Raw genomic sequence first — 22,991 nt, forward strand, 5'->3', positions numbered from 1 at the left:
TGTCTGGAGTGTCCAGGTGGATGGGGCGGGGGGTGGCAGGAGATGAGATTGGAGAGAGGAGTGGAAAGGTCTTTGAGATGGCCATACGTGCCTACTAGAGATTGCCGAGGTAGACTTGCTGTCTCCTTTGAACTAACTCTGGATTCTGGGGTTCACCTGCTCATGTACAAACCAAGTTTTTCTGAGCAAAGGCTCTCAGGTCTTTGCTGGAGAGAATGGCTCTGGCTGACTCTCCCTCTGCAACTGTTCTCGAACTTGCTAAGACTTTCTGTTGGAGACTGAGCAGATGTTACACTTGACTCATGACTTTGGCTGTTTGTTTACATCTCTGGTCGCAGCTTCCGGTTATGCACCAGATGCACGTTGGAGGAGCTGAAGCTGAAAGTTCCAGTGTGGTGCTGGTATGTGTCGCTGCCCTCTCTGGGACTGTCTCTGCAGTGGGGTGAGGTTACTGATCCACCTCTACTGCGGCTTTACATGGGTTATGTGAAGACCGTGACACCCGGTGAGAAGCTTAGACTTTCTCAGCTGGGCCTCCTGCTATTTTAATTAAACTTTGCTTTTAGCAGCTCTTCCTGTTTCCAGTCTGCTGGGGCTAACTAGGTGCTTTTTTTTTTTTTTTTCTTGCTTTTTAACTCATTGCCATATGTTGGCCACTGTTAATGGATTTATAATAATTCTTGGCTGGGCTCTTCCTGCACAGCCATCAAAGCTCCATTGGAAGTAGAAACACCATTCACTCATTCAACAAATATTTAATGTTCAAGTATTTTGTGCACAAACTGTCAGGGGCTTTTTGAGATGGGCTCTTTGAGATAGGTGCTGGGTCTGTGTTGAGTAAGACAGGCATGATCCTCTCTGCCCTGGGGGATATTACAGCCTAGTGGGGAGATAGACACTCAGCCCAGAATTAAGGTCACATGCAATGAAACCTGTTCCTCGGAAAGGCAAGGCAGTACCTCTGTGCCTATAAAGCATCCCTAAGGCTTTGAGCAGATAGCTGGTCAGAATGGACCCCAACACAAAAATTCCCTGTGCAACCTACAGTCCAGGATGATCTCCTGAAAATCCAAGGTTATTCTTCTGTTCTCTTTATATTAGTTTTTTAAAACTTATTTTATTGAAATATACTTGATTTACAATGTTGTGTTAATGTCTGTTTTACAGCATAGTGATTCAGTTCTACATATATTTGCATTCTTTTTCATACTCTTTTCCATTATATTTTATCACAGGATATTGAATATGGTTCCCTGCACCATACAGTAGGACCTTGTTGTTTATCCATTCTATATATAATAGTTTGCATCTGCTAATCCCAAACTCCGACTCCAGCCTTCCCCCATCTCCCCCTTGGCAACCACAAGTCTGTTTTCTATGTCTGTGAGTCTGTTTCTGTTTCGTAGATAAGTTCACTTGTGTCATATTTTAGATTCCACATATAAGTGATATCATATGGTATTTGTCTTTCTCCCTGCGTCCTCTTTAATGCCACATTTCCCACGTTGTTCTTTGCTGTTGCAACCTTCCACAGGTACCTGGGATTTCACCCCTGTTGGACTCTGAAGTGTAGATGCAGGAAAGCAGGAATGGTGGGTGTAGCAATGCCCATGAGAACCCAGAGAGGCCTCCTTTCTGAACACCTCCTCTCTTTTCTCTTTGACCTTATTTTGTCCATATTGTCTGACAAGGAGCTATCCTAAGTTTAACTTAGAGCCACATTTGTTGAGTGACACCTCCCAAATACCAGTCTCATACATTTTAATTTCAGTGACTAAACTTTCCTTTGGCTATTGGAAATTTATCAGTAATGTCCATACACTGTCTATACTAGCATCAGAACCCTTCGTGGGAGCCATTCACGTACATGTTTTAATCAGTATGTTAATGGAATATCATATGATAAAATAATTTTCATATTATCTTGAATTTGCACAGTAATACAGCGATCACATTATTACTGCTTTGTTTTCAGAGCTCGTAATATAGTTGTTTCTGATCCCATGCATATTACTTGAGTCACATTATGGGCAGTATCTAAATTAATGTTCTTACAAAGGGGAGAAAAATCAACATGATTTTTCATCTCCATGTTGAGAAAAGTGCAGAGCAATTTGTTCACAAATCTCAATAATTTGTCCTAAAACTAACATTTACCTGTATTGCTATTTACACAGCTTAGAATTGCTAAGCACTTTTAAATATAGAAATTTTGAAAAAGCTTTCCTACCTGCAGCATAAAATCAGCATGGTAACAACAAACTAGTCTTCATAGCAGTGTTTGTTCCCTCTTCTTTTCACTTCTCACTGCACGTCAACAGCTACATATTTACCAAAAATGCCTTGTGCTGTGCGCACTGATTTTAAGGACTATAGGTAGATGAGGAGTGTGCATTTGTTTTCTCCTCCAAGGCTGATCAGACAGAATGAGTATTTATCTGTGTCCTGTCAATGCCTCTGGTGCTGTCGACAGAGCAAGTGGGCACATTTCATCTCAGTTATGAATAGAAGATGAATCTGGGGTGATGTGCGCTTGTCAGAGGTTAGAACCATTTAATGGGATGAAATGCGAATGAAAATTGGAAAACAATCCAAGGGATCTATAGAAGATGAGAATGGGGGAGACTCAATTAGCGAAAACCAGACACTTTCCTCCTTCTGGGCCCTGGTTTCTTTGGGCTATTGTAGGTGCTTATTTGGTTATAAATAGGAAAACAAAGAGTTTATTGTTTCCATTGTGAAGAAAGGTAAGGTGGTTTCAAGGATTTTATTCATGTGCTCTAATGGGCATGTATAGTCCCTATAACCTAATCAACCTAACTTAATTACTTAAGTATGGCATTGTCTGTGTGATTTCCACAACATTGATCAAAGGAAAAGACAATTTAGTGAGATTTAACGTGAAAGGATGAAAGAATACAGAAGTTCTGTAGGGTACTTTTCTCCTAGGTAAGCTTTTATAAACGTATCCTAATAAACGTAGTTATTAAGTTTTTGGCCACATATAGCAAAAAGCAACCACAATACTAAACTTAGACCCTGATCCAGCTTTCTTTGTTTGCTCTGTGTTTCACTTCCATCACCTAGATTGTGTTTTTGCCAAGGGAATCAATTCAGCTATTTGGGTATCAAATATGCAGTTATCTGTGCAACCTCAGTAAAAATATTTTCTTGGTAAATATCCACTCAGCTGTGAAAGTCAGAGTGCATTCACTTGAGAAAAGAATAAGTGAGCTGTATGTTTTCATTATTTTATTAGGAAGTTACTGAAGGCTATTGCTCCCTGTGGGGTGGCAGATAAGAGCTTTGTATCTGGGTGGATGCGGCTTGACTTATAGTTTCCATATTCTGATAATAGGAGAAATCAAAAAGAAGGAAAAAGTGTTCCCTTTAACTTGGAGAAAAAGTTTTCCAAAAGGGAAAATTTCCAGAAAGTTCAAGTGGAGAAGTCCCATTTTTAAGAGTGGACTTTGTACCATCCTGCATTGCTTGCAGAGTAAACACAGGAGCTTTTGAGAATACGCCTGTATGTGCACACACTCCAAAGCATTTACCCAGTCATTTTGGTTCGGGGGTCTTTCTTCAAGTCTAACTTCTTGAAAGTGAAAAGCCTTTTCTAAGCAAAACTCAAATTCCCAGTCTCAGATTTTTTTTAAATTTTTTATTGTATCTACATACGATCATGGATGCTAACTAAATATAGTGTGGTAAACATTTCACAATATATGTAAGTCAAACCGTTATGCCATACACCTTAAACTTATCCTGGGATGTACGTCAATTGTATCACAATAAAACTGTGGGAAAAAATTTTAAACATTTCCCAGTCCAAATGAAGACTTTTATAGAGCTAGTCTGCTCAGAGGATCCAGGTGTCCTTTATGCTGAATGAAATTTGGTAGTAAATAAGTCTAAATATTGGATTAAAGTATGACTAATATCTAATATCTAATGTTACTTGAAGAGCTAAAGGTTGTGCTCTGACATTTCATTTAAAAAATCCCACAGCACTTTTCAAGGCTGAAGAATTTGGTTTTGTGGACAGATTTTAATTTAATTAAAGTTGTGCCTCATGTAAAGTCTTTCCTTTCAATAAAATTTTTAGCACCATCTCTCTGTCAATAATGTTTTATCTCACCACAAAAACATGGCGTTTTGTCATTGAGTCCAATGGTTAAAATACAATGAGAAATGGATTAAAGGTTTTTATAAGGTCAGCTGTTACCTCTATAGATGGTAAATTGAAGATTTTTTTAAAATTTTGGGTTTATTTTTAATTAATTAATTAATTTTTATTTTTGGCTGCGTTGGGTCTTTGTTGCTGCACGCGGGCTTTCTCTAGTTGCAGCGAGCAGGGGCTACTCTTCATTGTGGTGCCCGGGCTTCTTCTTGTGGTGGCTTCTTTTGTTGCGGAGCACAGGCTCTAGGCACGTGGGCTTCAGTAGTTGTGGCACACGGCCTCAGTAGTTGTGGCTCACGAGCTCTAGAGCGCAGGCTCAGTAGTTGTGGTGCACAGGCTTAGTTGCTCCCCGGCATGTGGGATCTTCCCGGACCAGGGATCGAACCCGTGTCCCCTGCATTGGCAGGCGGATTCCCAACCACTGTGCCACCAGGGAAGTCCCTATTTTGGGTTTTTGTTTCACCAACAATACAGATCTTATAAAGATTTAGTCAAAAATGTGATCAGAAACTGCTGGTAAGATTATAATTAGTGTAGCCTTTCTGGAAGACAGTTGATTCAAATACATTTAAAAATGTACAGACCCTTTGACTCATCGTTTCTGCTTCTAGGAATTTATCCTAAGAAATAATTGAAAAAAGATATAGATGCAAGGTTATTCATCTAAGCATGAGTTATAATAGTGAAAAATAAAATATGACCTAATAAATGACTTAGCAAGAGGGCCTTCATTATATAAATGATAAACACTGTATTTCAACAAGTATTTATTGAGCATCTAGTGTGTACTAGCCACTCCTCTGGGGTATACAACAGAGATGCAACATAGAAAACTCTTGCGTGTAGGGAGCTTACATTTTATTATTAGTGGGCTAATGGGCAAGTGGGCATTACTACACAGGCATTAAAAACAAAATGTATAGAATTACAGTTATCAATATGGAAAGCTGTTCAGTAGACGATGGTACGTGAGGATCCACAATTACAGAGAAATATGCTGCTTTGGAGTGAAAATAATATAGGACAAGGCAATACATCAAGGATATTAACAGTCATTATCTCTGAGTCATGAAATAATGAGTGTTTTAAAAACATTTATTTTGCATATTTTCTTCTACAATGAAGTTTTATTTTGTTTTCAGCACAGATTTACCTAAGTAACCAATGTGAATGCTCCAAAAGCTTCTGCTAGGCAAAAGAGTTCCTCATTATTTTTCTTCTTTCCCTTTCTTTCTCCCGTTCTTCCTTCCTTCCTTCCTTCCTTTCATTCTCTCTCTCTCTCTCTCTCTCTCTCCTATCACTGAAACATAGGAATAGACAGAAACTTCAGCTTCCCTCAGAGAGCTATCCCTTTGTTCCTCTCCATTACTATCAGAAAATATTTCTAGGTATCTAACCAAAATGCTTTGCGCTGAAGTTTATGCTCAGTTCTTCTAAAGAAACAGAATCCAGCTAATTACTGCCCTTCGTGAAGTAACCTCCATGTTTTTAGACACTTAACAAAATTACTTCTTGACTTTATTGCATATATTGAGATCATTTTCTCCATTGCTTTAAATTTCAATCTTCCTTTCTATTCGGCTGTGAGGATCCAGATCATTTTGCTGGGTATGGGGGTATGCAAATTAGCACAGACCACAGAAAGAATCTGAGGCTGGGAATAATCTGGGTTACAGAAAAGAAGAAAAAAAACAAACAAAGAATAATGCAAGCTGGATGTGTCGCTCACAGCCTGGTCCTCTGTCCATTTCCTGTTTTTAGGCTGTTGGCGCCTGGTGCCAGCTACACAGACCAGAATTACTGAAGAGAGAGCACAGGTGTACATTTTGAGTCCACTGAAAACAGGTCCCGAAAAGTTTGTCTTTAAGAAAAAATCAAATACCAAGTGTATGTTTACTGAGCGCACGGAACTTCACGTGACGCTTTCGAGCACGCAGCTAAGTTTTAGAATTTCTGGGTCCCAAACAGACAAGGAGAGCTGTCCATTTTCATTAACTCCAAATAAAAGCTTGAATTCAGCCTGCAGCCTTTCACCTTAATCTAATGTGCAGATCTCCAGCTTTGAGCCTTGTGAAATAACACGGAATGAAGGCGGCTTGCATTTCAGGACATAATTGTTCCCCACGACTGTGCTGTGGATGTTTGCTTCTCCTTCTGCAAAGATGAAAGATAGCTAATCAGTAGGAGTTGGCATGAAGAGGAGGGAACAGAGTAGAACAAAAGTGTCCGGTGAGAATCAGTGGATGAGAGGCCAGAGAGAGAGCACCTTGCTGGTTCTCTATCTGGGGGCCCGGGACTTTAATTCTGGCTGCCTATGGTGTGTGCCTGTGGGCAGTGCAGCATTTAAGTGCATGATAAAATCAACTGATGTCTTCATCAAGCTGCATCTTGGCTTTAAGCCTTGAAGATGTTACCATGACACCATCCTTATTCTTGGTAGTAAAGGGACAACTCAAAACTGGACATGGTTTTTAAGAAAATTGTCTTATCACATAGGATAATTCACAGATGGAGTGTTGACTTTCAGAGCCACTTAACTATCAGTTCTGCATATACGCTAGAGACGTCTAAAATCCATGACAAGCTCAGTCTATCCCATTTTATTCTGGCTAGTGATCACAGGCAAACAGGATAGCTAGATGACTCATTTTGTTTTTCCTAATGTAGCTTATGCGTCAGAGTGCTTGTCTGTAAAAGAGCCAGACATCCCAACTTGCCTGCATTTACCAAATATTATGATGTTATCCTTCATTCATTTATTCAACATTTAGAGTGTTCCAAATTTCTAGCCACCATCCTAGAATAGAGAAAAACAAGATAGAATGGTCTCTGCCCATAGGGAGCTTGTCGTAGATTGGGAAAGGGACAAAAATAAAGTGCTAAGATAAAGGCAGATGGAGGCCACCCCAGACCCCTGTCTGGCTGGGTGAGGGGTGTTCTCTGAATCTGAAACCTCCTTGAAGAACAGAGAAGAAGGTTTGGTTTGGGGAGACAGGGGCTGAAGGAGCAGTACGTGCAGACTGCTTTGTACAAAAGCAAAGGAGTACTGGATATTTAAGGAAGACTCAGTCTTCTAATTCTCCTGGTCTCAAACCATTCCAACAACTGAGAATCTTCTGAGAAGATATAAAAATGGATTCAGAATAATATCTTGCAGCAACTTTTAGAAATGGAGGAAAGTAATGAAACTATTGAATTTCCTGTTACTAAAGAGCTGATACCAACCCACTGAGAGCGCAGGGGCATGGAATTGCCTTCTTTTTCATGATAATGGACACATGTGGGTAAGTCAGCAGGCAACTCCAGTAATGAAAAGAGTGCATACTCCGATTCACAGCTCCAGATTCCAGGCCTGACTCTGCCGCTTGATTAGCTGGGTGATTCACTTAAAATTCCCGATTTAAAAAGTGCCTTAAATTATATATTTAAATATATTATGTGTCAAATACGTGATATATAAAGTATATAAAAGCATATGCATATATAATACGTGTACGCTAAAATGTATTTGAAGTATTTTAAACATCTAAGTTAAGATTTTCTCCACCCGCAATTGCTCTATGCATCTTGGTTCATCCCATTTTAGCTGATTTCAGTTGATTTCAGTATATTTCAGAGTGGTAACAGTTATAGGTATGACCATGGGTGTGCATGGACTGACCCTGGGTTGGGCCTATGAGGATAAAATCCCCATTCTTCCCTTAATTATCACCACACTCTGCTCAGAACAGTGATCCTTCCTAAGGCAATAAGAGCTTTATACAGGTCTGGGGATGAATAGGAAAAGAAAGAAAAATAGTAACTGTGTGATCCTCCTAAATAAAGGCAAGCAAGGGTTGGCTAAAGGGGGTTATGGAGCCCATGAAAGAATTCATATTCTCTCAGAAATAAATGTAGTTAAGTGTTTGATTCTTGAAGAAATAAGCAATTTAAAAATACATGTAGATGTTAACATTGGTGGAAGCTGGGTGAAGGTTGCCCAGGGACTCCTGTCCATTTCTTTGCACCTTCCTGTTAGTCTATAATTATTTCAAAATAAAAAGTCAATACAAATTTTAAATGCACTGAGAATTGGGAGTTAATATTTTGACTGATTGGGAATAAGAATTAAATATATATGCACAAGTAAACGTCTATTAGAGGTATCTACAAAGAATATGCAACCAGGGTGTTTTTAAAATTTTGTTGTCTTTTTTTTAACTGCCTCAGAATCTATAGTACTTATCCTGGCAGAGGGATTTTCATCATGTTATGGGCCCACAACCTCCAAAGCACTCCCTGAACCATTTGTTGACAGGTCGTTTTAGAGCTGTTGTGGGTATTTGGTTGCCATTCTTTGGGGGCAAGATGCCATTTGAGACTTTGGGTGCCACATATGGGGATATGGCTGGAAAAAAGGTAAATTAAATAACCCAGTGTGTGATGGCCATCTGATTTGAGCAGCTCCATACATGTTTTTCTTTTCATCTCCAATACGTAGGGCTTATTCTATGAGAAAAAGGTGCATATAGTTTTTCTAATATTTGTGAATAAGAAGGAACAATTACAGCTAATGTGCTTCATGCTGGGATCAACTAATTCCATTTCAAGCTGTGCACAGTTCTAATAAATAAATAAATAAATACTGTTTGTGTATCTGCTTATACAATTAAATATTAGGTTTCTCAAATAATTCTAGTCAGCTACTAGACTTATACAGCAAGTAAAGAAGAAACAGGAAAAGAAAAATTTTATAAACATAAGCTTATCTCAAAAATAAAAAAATCCCAACTGTATTTCTAAAGACTTTTTTTATTTTCGTGAATATCAGCATAAATTTGGCATCTCAACTGAATCCACATTGAGCATTTCTGTGATAGGTGAAAATGCAAAGAGGTTAAGGATGTATCTGCATCTGGGATATTCCACCTGAGTTCTTTCTACTGAGCAGCGCTCCCTGAAATTTGCTAGAAGCTCACTGTGGATGGTTTATTTTTTAAATAAGATTTATTAATTGCTCATTCTTGGTTCAGAGCAGAGACAAGGAAGAAGAGAATAGAAGCCTATGTGGCACATGAGGAAGAAATTCTTAGTCTGGAGAAGAAAAACCATGGAGAGGGTCATTTTTTGATATTTGAAGAGCTATCACAGGTGAATGGTGGTTTGCAGACTTGTTCTATTTTATTCTAGGATATGAGTTAGGAAAACATTTAAATTAGAGAGACTGAAGTTTTGCCTCAGTGTGAAGAACTCTGCATTAGCTTAAACTCCATAGTAAATGATGCGGACCCTGTCACCAAACTCAGAGCAGAGGCTGGGTGCTGGGTCAGGCATCATGTGGGAGCATATACCTACTGATTATTAGGGGTTTGGTTATACCTATTGATCTTCGAAGTCCCTTCCAGATCTGATTTAGTGAGGCTGACTTATCTCATCTGTGATGTAAACTAACCTACTGCTGATTCAGTGTGAGGATTTAAATTCATACATGAACATTTTTTGAGTGTCTGCTACATGCCAGGCACTGTTGTACGCAGTGAGACCACAGTGATTAAGCAGCCAGATACTCTTCTTGTAGAATGTACTTTCTCTAACAGGCAGATGGAAGGAGACTCTTTTCTGGGGATAAACACTCCGGGACTGTGTTAGGTAACGGACTACGAATATGTCACAAACATTTATGTTCTGCATATTTTGATAAATTAAAAAAAGACTCTCTTTGCAGAGAATCAGTACTGTTGTGATTGTGTTTTTATATTCTACAAAGAAATACCAAGAAGTACCTTTTTATGATTTCTACAGTCAATTTGGAGAAGTCAAATAGGAAAGTATCATATTAACTCAACACTGTTTGCCCAATTAATGACACTTCTCTAACAGAGGGGAAAAAAGAATTTCTTTGGACATAAAATACTATGTGACTCTGATGTCTATATAGATTAAAAAGACAATAATGAGATATGGGGATATATGTATATGTATAGCTGATTCACTTTGTTATAAAGCAGAAACTGACACACCATTGTAAAGCAATTATACTCCAATAAAGATGTTAAAAAAAAGAGAAAATAATGTTGTTTTGGTGAGCAACCAGTCTCAAGTTTGACAGACCAGTGTTTGAGAATGGGAGCTTCTGTTTACTGGCTGAGTCATCATTCATAAGTTACTTAACTTAAATCTCTTTCCTTACCTGTAATATGGCGATAAAAATAGTAACTACCTCATGAGTGCTTGGCACTAAGAAATACTTGCTGAATGAATGATAGGTTTAAAAAATTTAATGATGAATGCATTTATTGCACCTATCATAATCCCAGCACACAATGATTAAATAGTCATGAATGTGTAGGTGATGATAGTGGTTGTAAAACTGTCCCTATTTGGAGATAATATGATCATCTATGTAGAAAACACTATGGAATTTGTAAAAACCCTGTAATAACTAATAAGTGAGTATAACAAGGTTGCAACATACAAGATCAATATACAAAAATCAGTTGTATTTTTCTTTTTTTTTTTTTTTTTTGGTGGTATGCGGGCCTCTCACTGTGTGGCCTCTACCGTTGCGGAGCACAGGCTCCGGACGCGCAGGCTCAGCGGCCATGGCTCGCGGGGCATGTGGGATCTTCCTGGACCGGGGCACGAACCCGTATCCCCTGCATCGGCAGGCGGACTCTCAACCACTGCGCCACCAGGGAAGCCCCAAATCAGTTGTATTTTATATACTAATAACAAACAATTTAAATTTAAATTAAAATAATAATGCCATTTCTAATAATATCAAAATATGAAATGCTTAGGGATAAATTTGACAAAAGATGTGCTGGATCTGTGTTCTGAAACTATACAGCATTGCTTAGAGAAATACAAGAAAACATAAATTAATAAAGAGATACACCATTTTCATGGATCAGCAGACTCAAAGTTGTTAAGATGTCAGTTCTTTCCAAAATGATTTATAGAGTCATTATAATCCCAGTAAAAATCCGAATAGGTTTTTCTCAATTTCATATGGATTCTAAAGCTGATTCTATACTTCATATGGAAACACAAAGGATTTGGAATAACCCAAACAACTTTGAAAAAGAAGAGCAAAATTGCAAGACTTACACTTCCTGACTTCAAGACTAATTATGAAGCGTTATTAAGAAAGTGTGATATTGATATAAAAATAGACAAATAGATCAATGAAACAGAATGGAGAGTCCAAATGTAGACCCATACTTATATGGTCAATTGATTTTCAACAAAGATGCAAAGGCAATTCTGTGGAGAAAAGATAGTTTTTTTTTCAACAAATGGGGCTGGCACAGTGAACATCCACATATGAAAAATGAGCTTAGGTCCATAGCTTGTACCATATACAAACATTAACTCAAAATTCATCATAGGTATAAATGTAAAACCTAAGACTTTAAACTTCTGGAAGAAAACACAGGAGAAAAATCTTTGTGACCTTGGATAGGCAAAGATTTCTTAGCTACTTAGATAATATCTAAAAACTGAAAGCAACCTAAATGTCCAACAAGTCAATGGTTAAAAACAAATTGTGCTATACGTGTGCAATGGAATACTACTCATAAATTAGAAGGTCTGTTGTATTTTTAAATGTACAACAACATGGATGAATCAGAAATAATTATTCTGGGTGAAAGAAGCCAGAGAAAAAGAGCACATACTGTATCATCCCGTTTCTGTAAAGTTCTAGAAAATGCTAATTAGTCTGTAGTGACAAAGCTAATCTGGTTGTCTGTGGGTAGGGAAAATTTGAGAGCATTTTAATTAGATTAAAAATGGGAAGGTGAATACTTTCGGAGGTCATGGTCACATTTTTTATCTTGGTGGTGATGGTTTCACGGGTGTCAAAACTTACAAATGGCTTATTTTTAAATTCTTTTAGAGAAATTGTAGAGGATTTTATTTTTTTTTAAATTTATTTTATTTATTTATTGTGGCTGCACCGGGTCTTAGTTGCGGCGTGCCGTATCTTCAGTGCGGCACACGGGATCTTTTAGTTGCAGCACGCTAACTCTTTGTTGCTGCATGCATGCGGGCCTAGTTCCCTGACCAGGGGCTGAACCTGGCCCCCTGCATTGGGAGCGTGGAGTCTTACCCACTGGACCACCAGGGAAGTCACACAGATTGTTTACTTTAAATGTGTGTAGTTTATTGTATGTCAATTATGCCTTAATTGAAAAAAAGTAATAAAGAATGTATGGTAGTTGTTACAAAGCTATGGGCTTATGACATGATTTTGGCAGTCTTTGGGCAACCTCAGAAGTGAGTTTTTGCTTGATAGAAAAGCTCATGTGGATTTACATTTTTAATTGTGACCACGTGGATCATAATTAGCTGTGAAGCACTGGAGAAAGTGAGAAAATGCTATCACTAGGCATTGGTTGTTTAATATAGTTAATATGGAGCCTTGGATGAATCTTATAATAATTGTCAACACATTTCATAGTCCTTCTTTTCATTTTGTCCTCAAATTTTTGGATCATGAGAGCAAAGCCTGAACACGTATGTTCCAAGATACTCATTTGCACTTCTACTTAATGAGTAAATATAGCCATAGACATATTTTATCTTAATGAGAGAGAATTTTAATTTCTAGAGGACGTATCTGATGTTTCATTAAAAAATAGAGTAAAATTCCACCCATATATTTTAATTTGCATTAGTGGATGCCTTTCATCTAAGGACTTCTCAAAATCATTTAATGTCCAAAGCCTGTAAGGTCCAGAGCCTGTCCCAGTTTGACAGGTCCAAGAAAAGGGATTTAAGTGACTTCCAGGGATCCCAGAGCAATTCTGTGACTACAAATCTGTGTGTGTGTGTGTGCGCGTACGCACAAGTGCGTGTGTGCATGGTATGTGGTCAGGCGAGGTACAGACAAAGCTGACCTAACTTCTTTGATTTTGTTCCTTCTTAAGTTCTCTTTTTAGTGGACTGACTTTGCTGTTCCCCAAACTGGCCAGATATTTTCATGAAAAGGTATCATGGGCAAGTCAGAAAGATCAAGCAACAGTATGCCGCATGACCAGAGGAGAAAAAAATATCTAACAAGACTTTCCATCGCAAACTTCTCTCCTCTCAAGATTGTTCCTTGCTTTGGGGGATGGTTACTATTACAAGGCTTTGGGTGTTGCTTTTGATTCCTATTGATTTAACATATACTCAGCATCTACTGTGTTGCAAGCATTTTGCCAAACTCTCGGCATACATTTAATTACATGATTGCCACCACAGCACTGAGATATGGGTGATAGAACTAGGCTTGCTTGGTTCAAACACCTTGTACACGGTCAAAGAGGTAGTAAGTCATGGAGTCTGGGTTGAAACTGGAACATTCGAGGAAGACAGATCCGGGTTCTTCTGCAACTAGCTGTGTGACCTTGGACAAGTTACGTACTCACATCTGAGACTTGATGCCCTCATTATAAGAGAGAATTATAAAGCTTACAGAGTTCTTTGGTGGATAACTTTAGAACGGAAACTTCAGCATCCGTTGGGCGATCTCCCTTTGAATCGTATAGCTGTTCTGAATTACAGGCAGCCTTCACTTTTCTGGCCTGTTTCTGGAAAGATGCCCTCCTCCCTCCCAGGTGCTATACTTGGCAGTTTGCTTATGCAAGCTCTACAGGCCAAATTATGTGCCTAATCCAGCAGGAGTACAGAGGATAGAAGATTCAGGTCAGAACTGGAGAAGTGTTTCTTGACTGCTTCCATGGATCTTTTTTAGGGTATAAAGGTTTACATGAATTACACGCCTTCCAGGTGTATCCTGACTACTTTTAGAGATTTTGTAAGCTGAATCCCAGAGTTTTCCCATCGCAGTGGAAAGTACTTAACAGTTCCTGTAGTAAGTTTCTATAGCCTTGGTGGTTGGGTGAGGGCTGTAAAGATATTCAAGAGCACAGCATTTTCTCTTTGGCTTTTCTGTCAGATGTTTGACTTCCTGGTTGGTGCTTGTTTCAACCATGAAACGGGAAAGGTGGAAGGCAGCAGACTGGGCATTTTTCTGCTCCTAATTTAAAATGATTGTCCCTGAGTATCCCTCAAAGCGGCTTAGAGTTTATTTAGTGCACTCTGTAGAGTTCTTGAGGGGGCTAGAGCTCATTCAGAAAGTATGTTGGTATGGCTTACGGCTTCTTCTCTGATTCTTTTGGAATAACTGTGACATTAGATTTGTAGAGAAATAGTATCAAGGAGGTTTGTACTTTTGCATGCAAAATAGTTTCTATCCTAACAGGCAAAAGAATATTTTAAAGGTGTTTTTCATTTTTGTGAATGAACAGACAAAATAATGTATCCCAGGAAAGCTCTTTGTTGTATAGGAAATCAATCTGATATCAGGTCAAATGGAAATTTTGATGCGATAGTGCACTGATTTCCCATGCATCATGGGAAGTGTTTTGACCTCTGGCCCACTCTCTTCCCATTGCTCCCAACTGTCTCGTGTGTGTGTGTGTGTGTGTGTGTGTGTGTGTGTGTGTGTAGATATGTCTATCCCCGAAATTCAAATAAAGTATTTGTGAATATAATTATACTTCTCAAATGGTAGAAGAACTGGTTAGTACAGTTTTGCAGAAAATAGTCTTCTGATGTAAAGAGAAACACTTCCATTTAATTTTGTGTGATGGATTTTTTTTTTTCATATCCCAAGATCACTTAGCACAGCCGTCCTCAGTTTGGGGTGATTGACCTAATGTCTTCCTGTTTTGCTATAGCAGTTACACTTTCCCTGCTTTCTCTTAGGAGTCATCTCTACTGCAGACATTCTTGATCGAGAGACAACAGGGTCATACTGGCTGACTGTGTACGCCACAGATCGGGGCGTTGTTCCACTCTATTCCACGATTGAGGTCTACATTGAAATTGAAGATGTGAATGACAATGCCCCGCTGACCTCTGAACCTATTTATTATCCTGTTGTCGTGGAAAACTCTCCGAAGGATGTATCTGTCATTCAGATCCAGGCTGAGGACCCTGACTCTAGTTCCAGTGAAAAACTGACATACAGGATTACAAGTGGGAATCCTCAGAACTTTTTTGCCATCAACATCAAAACAGGTAAGGGAATGCTCGTACGACTGTTTCTAGTTGTTAGTCCACCTTTTAAATTCATGAGTCTGACACTTGCTATACCCTCTTATTTATTTTATTGTATGGAGAACAGCATCCTCCTTTCTGGGAATTGCTTGAAAAGGTGAGCGTTTTACCTGCCTGGTTTGGTATGTTTTAATTTCAACTGACATTGAGGTGAAGTGATCTAATAGAAATCGGAGGCTTTCACAGGAAGCCTTAGACTTGCTTTACTCATAATTGTAAAACGTGGTTCCTGAGCCATTCAGAGAGCCAGCTGCCCCCTTTCTCTATCTTGGGACAGAGTAACCTGGGCCATGCTGGGTTCTATGGGTAGCTGGCTTTGTCACACTTCTCTTTCTAGGAACTTCTCCCTTGCTTGGCCTTAGGCCAGCATGCCATAAATAATCTCCTTAGAGCCTTAACTTTAAGCCCCAGATGTTTTGTGATTTCTGTACTACCCATCAATGAAATGTCAATGTTTAGTAGAACTTCCAGTATCTAAATCTTTACATAAAACATACACATTTTAATTTTCTTGGGTTTTGCTCAAAATGTTTCTAGAGAGTGCACTGAAAGCTTAACTTGTTGACTAAGGACCAGAAAGGGCAGGTGTGGCGTTTGGTTGAATGCATTCTGAGACAAGTACATACACTGGAAAAAAGTGCTTTGCGGAGTAAATCTCAGAAGTGTGTTGCTTTCTTGTGACTTGTCTCTTTTAGATCTGAACAAGCAGGTAAAACACTCAGTGAGAGTTGTGATGGATAGAGTTTTAATTAAATGAAATTTAGAAGAATTAGAAGATACTATAGCTATCTCGCTCTGGGTGAGTTGATTTTGGTCAAAAGTTAGGCTAGGTGATTGATGTGTGTTGGCTGGGACATGTCCCACTTCCCTAACAAAGTACTGATCGAGTTGATAGTTATTTCTCCTGCTCATGTTTGTTCAAGTAGAAACATATAACTGACACCAAGCGTTTTATAAATGCCAGGTTCCCATTAACATAAGTTAAAGAGAATGCCAAGGGTTTTTCTGAAGCTATTGATTTTTTTCTAATTATGAGTGGGTCAGTCATTTTGTTAAGCAGAGTTTAGCATTTAAATAGTGTTGAATCAGGATCTGACTTTAATTTCATTAGAAGACAGAGAGTGGTCATCAGCTATCAGTGTCTGATTCAGGCATCCTTGAACTTGAAGGAGAAGACTCAGAGAACTGGAGCCGCGTCCATCCTTTCAGCACCCCCTTAAGTACGGGGAGCCTCCCATGCACGTGAGGACCCCCACCCTCCTGATTCACTTTCTCACTGTAACCTAGAGCTCTGTGTAATATGGTGACAGAGAAGTGAATTCAGATACTTGAGAGGGTCAAGAGGGAAAAAGAACAAAGACAAAAAAAGTCACAGGAAAGAAGTTGAGGGCATAGACGTCTTCACACTTCACAGCCCCTGTGGAGCCTGAAACACACCCGTCATATTCCGAATCCTCCCTCTTGATCCCATTGGCACTTGAGCCAGTAAGAGTGAACCCAGCACCCTCTTTTATAAAAGACACTGCACAAGGGCAATGTCAACTGGTCTCTTCCTCCACTCATGGCTGAAATTAAAGAAAGAATAAATGTCACAGGGAAGAATTTGGACTGGAAGTGAAGACCATAGACCACGCAGTATTTGGAGAGAAGAACATGGAGACTCATGTAACTAAAGCTGTCTTTTATCAAGCTTTGAAAAGTTTGCCCATGGATTTTCAGAAATTCCTGTATTATCGAAATTTGGACTGTATTACATAACAGCCTTAATCATATTTATAATTTCTCCATCCTAGCTGTAGATTTTTAAAAAGGATTTGTGCCAGGAATGACATTTTAGACCAACTTTTCTAATAGTCTAAAAGGAACATATAGCACACTTTGTAATTCTCAGACACACGATAAGAAAACACTGGATTTTGTTTATCCATTTAGTCATTCACCAAGCATTTATTGTGCCTACTAGTTTCCAAACAGGATCTTATAGAGAGAGTTATAAACTTAAGAGATGGCCCAAGCCTATCAGGGACCCAATGTACGTGAAATTACTAAACTGACAAATATTTATGACAGAGTGAAAGTAGAGTGAAGGTTTGCAATAATCGACTATGTTAGAGGAGTTTCACTCAATATGGGGTGGGCAAGAGTGGTAGTTAGGGAGTGTTTCATGGAGGAGGGTAGCATTTGGGATTAGAAGTCCTGGTTTTCAAACCCTTGCTCTGCACTTCTAACTGGGAAACACCATCAACCACAGCAGGGAAAACATAGACTAAATCAGACACTCCGGGCTCTGTGAGCTTGGGCAGGTTACTGAACCTCTCTGAACTTCGGTTTTTAGTGAGAAAGGATAGTTGCAAGGCATAAAGCGGTCCTCATGTAAAATGCTTACCACGGTGCCTGGCACAGTGAAACTGCAAAGAAAGTTGATACCCCATCCTGATTGCTGTAACTCTGATTACAGGCACATCAGTTAATCTCCTCAGATTCTTAATTAGAAAATGACAATGACCTTGCTTACTTCATACGAGTTGCTCAAGAAGTCTGAATTCATGATGTGTTTGAAGGCCATTGGTGAAGTACAAAGTTCTAGAAGAATCATGTTATTACTCTTCTTATTTCTATTGAGATTCGCAGAACCATGAGCCTGGTGTAACCCTTGTTAAGATTGTTGCTCTAAATATAATGCTGCCTATGGAGCAATTTCCATCCGATTCAACAAGCTCTCCAAAAAGATGGTTTAATTTTGGGCATACTTCCTGTCTCTCTAAAGTCCTTTGTCTGCAATAGTTATGTTAATGTAACATTTTTCAGGAATGAAGGGGGAGGTGTACCTAACTGGTATATTTAGGTAATATTTATGCTTTAGATTTTTTCAACTGGTTGTGGACTCTGGTAAACTGACCTTTCATTCCTTCCTCTGTGGTAGAGCTGAAATTTATAGAGTTCCATTTTGCTTTGGCAATGTGCTACATAATAAAGAAAGATTAACATGATTAATGCGAACTCGAATAATGTCAATACTTAGGGTCCACAGCTTGCAGCAGATAACAGATGTCCGGGACCCAGAAAGGGAGAGAGATTTCTTTAATGAACACTCTGTTCTCTACCTAAAGAACTGTTTTCTTTTTTCCTACCAGACCTAAAATCACTTAGAGTCAGTAGTCTGTGGACTTTCTTTGGTAATTCCTGTGGCTTAAGAAGGGAAACAAAAGCTGTAATGCTCTGAGGTCCCTTCTGGCCTGTACAGAGAACGCTTGATTAATTCCAGGCAGAACAGGTGATTTTAATCAAAGGCAGCTTCCTGCATGCGCCTGCCTTAGCTACTCAGTAACGGGAGTCCTACCCACGTGTTCTGAGCAGGAGACACCCAGCAGGCTGGTGCTCACCTGTCCCTCTGGGTGAGCAGGGACTTAAATGCTTCCTTCCAGCACTTGTAAAGGAATCCAAGCTGGCTGCTGAGTGGACATCCAGGCTGAATTGGGGAACAGGTGTGGGAAGTTCCTCTAGGATTTCAGAATGTTTATTGTAGCCGTGTCTCCAGTATGGGAACCATTTGGCATAGTGCCAGCATGCCAGCATTTAGTGGAGCACTCGATAAATATTGTTGTTTTTATTATTATTATTTTTTTAATAAGGGCTTCAAATGCTTGGCTTATTTATTTATTTATTTATTTATTTTTGCTGTGTTGGGTCTTCATTTCTGTGCGAGGGCTTTCTCTAGTTGTGGCAAGCGGGGGCCACTCTTCATCTTGGCGCGCAGGCCTCTCACTATCGCGGCCTCTCTTGTTGCGGAGCACAGGCTCCAGACGTGCAGGCTCGGTAGTTGTGGCTCACGGGCCTAGTTGCTCCGCGGCATGTGGGATCTTCCCAGACCAGGGCTCAAACCCGTGTCCCCTGCATTGGCAGGCAGACTCCCAACCACTGCGCCACCAGGGAAGCCCCTGTTGTTTTTATTATTATTAATCATCCTGTTTTCCCCACTAGAGTCAAGTTTGCATGAGTTGCAAGCATACTTCTCCCGAACCCCACTGTCTTTTTTTTGAAGTACAGTTGATTTAAAATGTTGTCTTGGTTTCAGGGGTACAGCAAAGTGATTCAGTTACACACACATACACACACACACACACACACACACACACACACACATTCTTTTTCAGATTCTTTTCCGTCATAAGTTATTACAAGATATTGAATATAGTTCCCTGTGCTATACAGTAGGACCCTGTTGTTTATCTGTTTTATGTATAGTAATGTGTATCTGTTAATCTCAAACTCCTAATTTATCCCCCCCTTTCCCCTTTCGTAACCATAAGTTTGTTTTCTATGTTTATGCGTCTGTTTCTGTTCTGTAAATAAGTTCATTTGTATCATTTTTTTAAGATGCCACATATAAGTGATGTATGATATTTGTCTTTCTCTGACTTATTTCACTTAGTATGATGATCTCTAGGTATAGCCATGTTGCTGCAAACGAGACATACTTGAAAGGCGGTGATGTCTTTCCTTCCTAATCAGTGTGTAGCACTGGAACCTTCCACGGGGTTTTATAAAGTGTATTGTGCACTACTGTGTGCCACTGCTGTTCTAGACTCCAGGTATTGGTGGGATGGGTGATAGAACAGAAGTATAAGACATTACTGCATTCAGGGAATTTATTGTCATGGGAAAAATAGGACCCTCACACAGACTACGTACTTTAGCAAAAATGTAAGGCAGTTTATAAAAAATAAATGGTCAAACTCTGTGGAATATGAGCTGTGAACAGGATAACATGTCTGGGTGGGGCAGAGTTCAGTGCCAGCTGGAGTAGGAGAGGATGGTGTGAGGACTTTGCAGACCCCTGAAATGGGCCCTGAAGAATGGGTCAGTCTGCAAAGAGAGAAGCGAGAAAATTACCCAGGGACTATGAACAAGTTAAGCTGACCTTGAAAACCCATCCGTTGCTACTTGAGCTAGTTGGAGAGGCCTTTATATCATTAGAAAAGGAATTTTAAAAGACTCATAAATGTCTGGAGTGTTGGAAGACATTAGAAGTAGCAACTATTCACATCTCTTTTATTCTTGTTTGATGATATTTAGATTTTTAAAAGCCTTGGGTCTTATATCTTCCTTCTGAGAGGCCTAAAAAAATAACTTTTTAGAGGGAAAAAACATACCTAAGATAGATCCCTTTATTCTTTCCTTTGCCTCTGTTAAACATAGATCCAGGATTAGGGAATGCTGTATTGAGAGCCTGTGTTTCTGGAAGTGAGCCTTATTTAATCCAGACCTTTTAATGGTTGACTAGCCAGGGCATGGGCTTTCTAAATTCCTTCCTTCAGTTGGGAGGTCTCCCTTTGGTCCATGCTCTGGCCACTGGCATTGCCACCTAAATTTGAGCAGAGGTGAAGCTCAGCTTGCTTTCGCTTTGTGTGAGCCTCTTGGGATTAACCTGACCAAAGCATACTTATGTGTAGGAAGACTTGCTGCCCTCTCCTCTTCTCAGGCGAGCTGACAGAAAGTGGACCTCTTCAAAAGCATGTGTGCTGTAGGAATACCTCAAAGCCTAACCTTAACGATTGATTCCCTTGGGCTTAGACATTTTTCCCTATACAAAGAGGAGGGATAACTTATTATAATATTGGATGTTATTAGTTCTTTAACCAACTCTAAATAATAGCAGCTTGGGACTTCCCTGGCGGTCCACTGGTTGACTCCATGCTTTCTGGTTCCACTGCAGGGGGCATGCATGGGTTCGATCCCTGGTTGGGGAACTAAGATCCAGCCTGCTGCATTGCGTGGCCAAAAATAAACAAACAAACAAACAAACAAATAAATAATACCAGCTTGCCTTTCAGTGTATGGTATAAGACGAAGCCGGTAAGTGTTACCTGGAGGAGTAACAGAGAGAGAAAAATCTAGACCACATTTCAGCATGATGATGATTGACTGGCAGGCTTGTTAGACTAAGGATTCCTGGGGTGGAGCTCAATCATTTGCATTTCTAACAAGTTCCTGTGTGATGCTGACATTGCTCCCCTGAAAACTAGGTTAGCAAGACTCTAGACTTCAGTATCCAAAGAGAAACAAAAGACGGAGGTAACACAGTGCTGAGCGATGACCTGAGGACAAGGTAGCCAAGTTTGTAATTTATCCGTACACTCCTTTATTTTAAATTTTACTGGAGTGTAGTTGATTTACAACGTTGTGTTAGTTTCAGGTGTATACTCTTGACTTACAGTGCTGGGGTTTTGAAATTTGACCATGAATGCAAAGTGCTCTCTGTACCCACCCCCAGAATCAACTCTCATACCCTTGCTTATACGTTCTGTTTTATGAAGTAGAGAAAAATGAAAATCCTGTCTCTTTAATGGTCCATGAGCAGAAACATTGTGATACCTAAGACTTGTGGTTAATAAAAATTCTGGGTTATATTAATGTTTGGATACACTTCTCTTGTTTCCAAATATATAACATTAAACAGAAACTGTTGCTAAATGGAATTCCGAAATACTTTAATGAATCAACAAACATTTGATATTAGTTTATCATTATAAAAAGAGCAATGGCTCATAAGAGAGTGGTGCTTAAAAATAATCTGGTATCATAAGTAAGCTAAGCCTTCTGTTGATGCCCAGCTCTGTTTGGGGATAATCTGCTTAACAAACTACCTTTTCCTGGAAAACAGAAGGAGACCTGGCTTTATGTTATAACATCAGAGATTACAAAGAAAAAAACACACAAGGTGAAGGACAAGGGGACAAATATTGATGATTTTTCTTTCAAGTGAACATTGCAGAAATCTCTTGTTACAGTCTCTTGTTCTTTGTTCCTTCCTAATGGAAAGCTAAATTCTCCTGAATGGGTAGAAATGACCGCGGGATGATGAGTTGTTATTCATAAGTCCAGGCACAAAGCAGATAATGTAGCGAATAAGTACGTATGAAACTGTAAATCACCCTTGCTCCTTCTTTCAGCCATGAAAGGAGGCCTTGTCCTATAGAACATTAAATTGTGTTCATTTAATCCAACGAGTCCAGTAGAACAAATCGGCCTCATGCAGATTTATCACAGGAGGTTATTTAAATTCAGCAGTGACCTTTGCATCCCTGTGAATGTGCTTCACATGAACAAGGACAAAGGGAACTTTTCTGCACTGTCATTGTGTCACTGGGGAGATTGTGCATTTCCCCATTTGATCAACTCATAAGTGTGAACTGGGGGTGGCGGGGTTCTGAGGGTGCAGAGGGGGACATTGCAGAGGAGAGCGTGCTTTCACCTAGAGTGGACTGAGGTTCTGCCTTCCTGTGCCTTGATTTTTTTTTTTTTTTTTGAATGCTCTTGTGAATGTAAGTACCGATTTCAGAGTTTCTCAACTTCAATACTTTCGACATTTTGGACTGGATCAGTCTTTGTTTTGGGAGCTGTGCTAGGCATTATACGATGTTTAGCAACATTTCTGGGCTTCTACGAGATGCCACTAGTGCCCCTTCCCCTAGTTGTGACAGCCAAAATACCTCCAGACATTGTCAAGCATCCCCTGGGGTAAAAAATGCCCCGGTTGAAAACCACTGAACTAATGTGGAATATTTTCTAAGACTCTATTTCACTTGCCCTTAACAAAACACCCTACAAAATGAGTAACTAATTAGGGAGGTGTGGTGGTATTGTTAACATTTTCAAAAAGTGCTTGTCTGCATATATCTATATATAGAAACAGATGCAAATATATATTATTAACAAT

The 22,991-nt window shown here is 39.4% G+C and overlaps 1 protein-coding gene across 3 annotated transcripts in view; it reads left to right on the forward strand.

The window, feature by feature from the left end:
• The window catches only part of FAT3 (FAT atypical cadherin 3), a 574,942-nt gene that overhangs the window by 165,450 nt on the left and 386,501 nt on the right, over nt 1-22,991 (forward strand). For all 3 annotated transcript variants that reach the window (XM_033431923.2, XM_049713303.1, XM_049713302.1), the window contains exon 2: nt 14,918-15,232. In XM_033431923.2, the coding sequence (XP_033287814.1) occupies nt 14,918-15,232 (315 nt within the window). The remainder of the gene's footprint in view (nt 1-14,917; nt 15,233-22,991) is intronic.

This window comes from Orcinus orca, chromosome 8, assembly GCF_937001465.1.
Source record: "Orcinus orca chromosome 8, mOrcOrc1.1, whole genome shotgun sequence".
NCBI classification, from domain to species: domain Eukaryota; kingdom Metazoa; phylum Chordata; class Mammalia; order Artiodactyla; family Delphinidae; genus Orcinus; species Orcinus orca.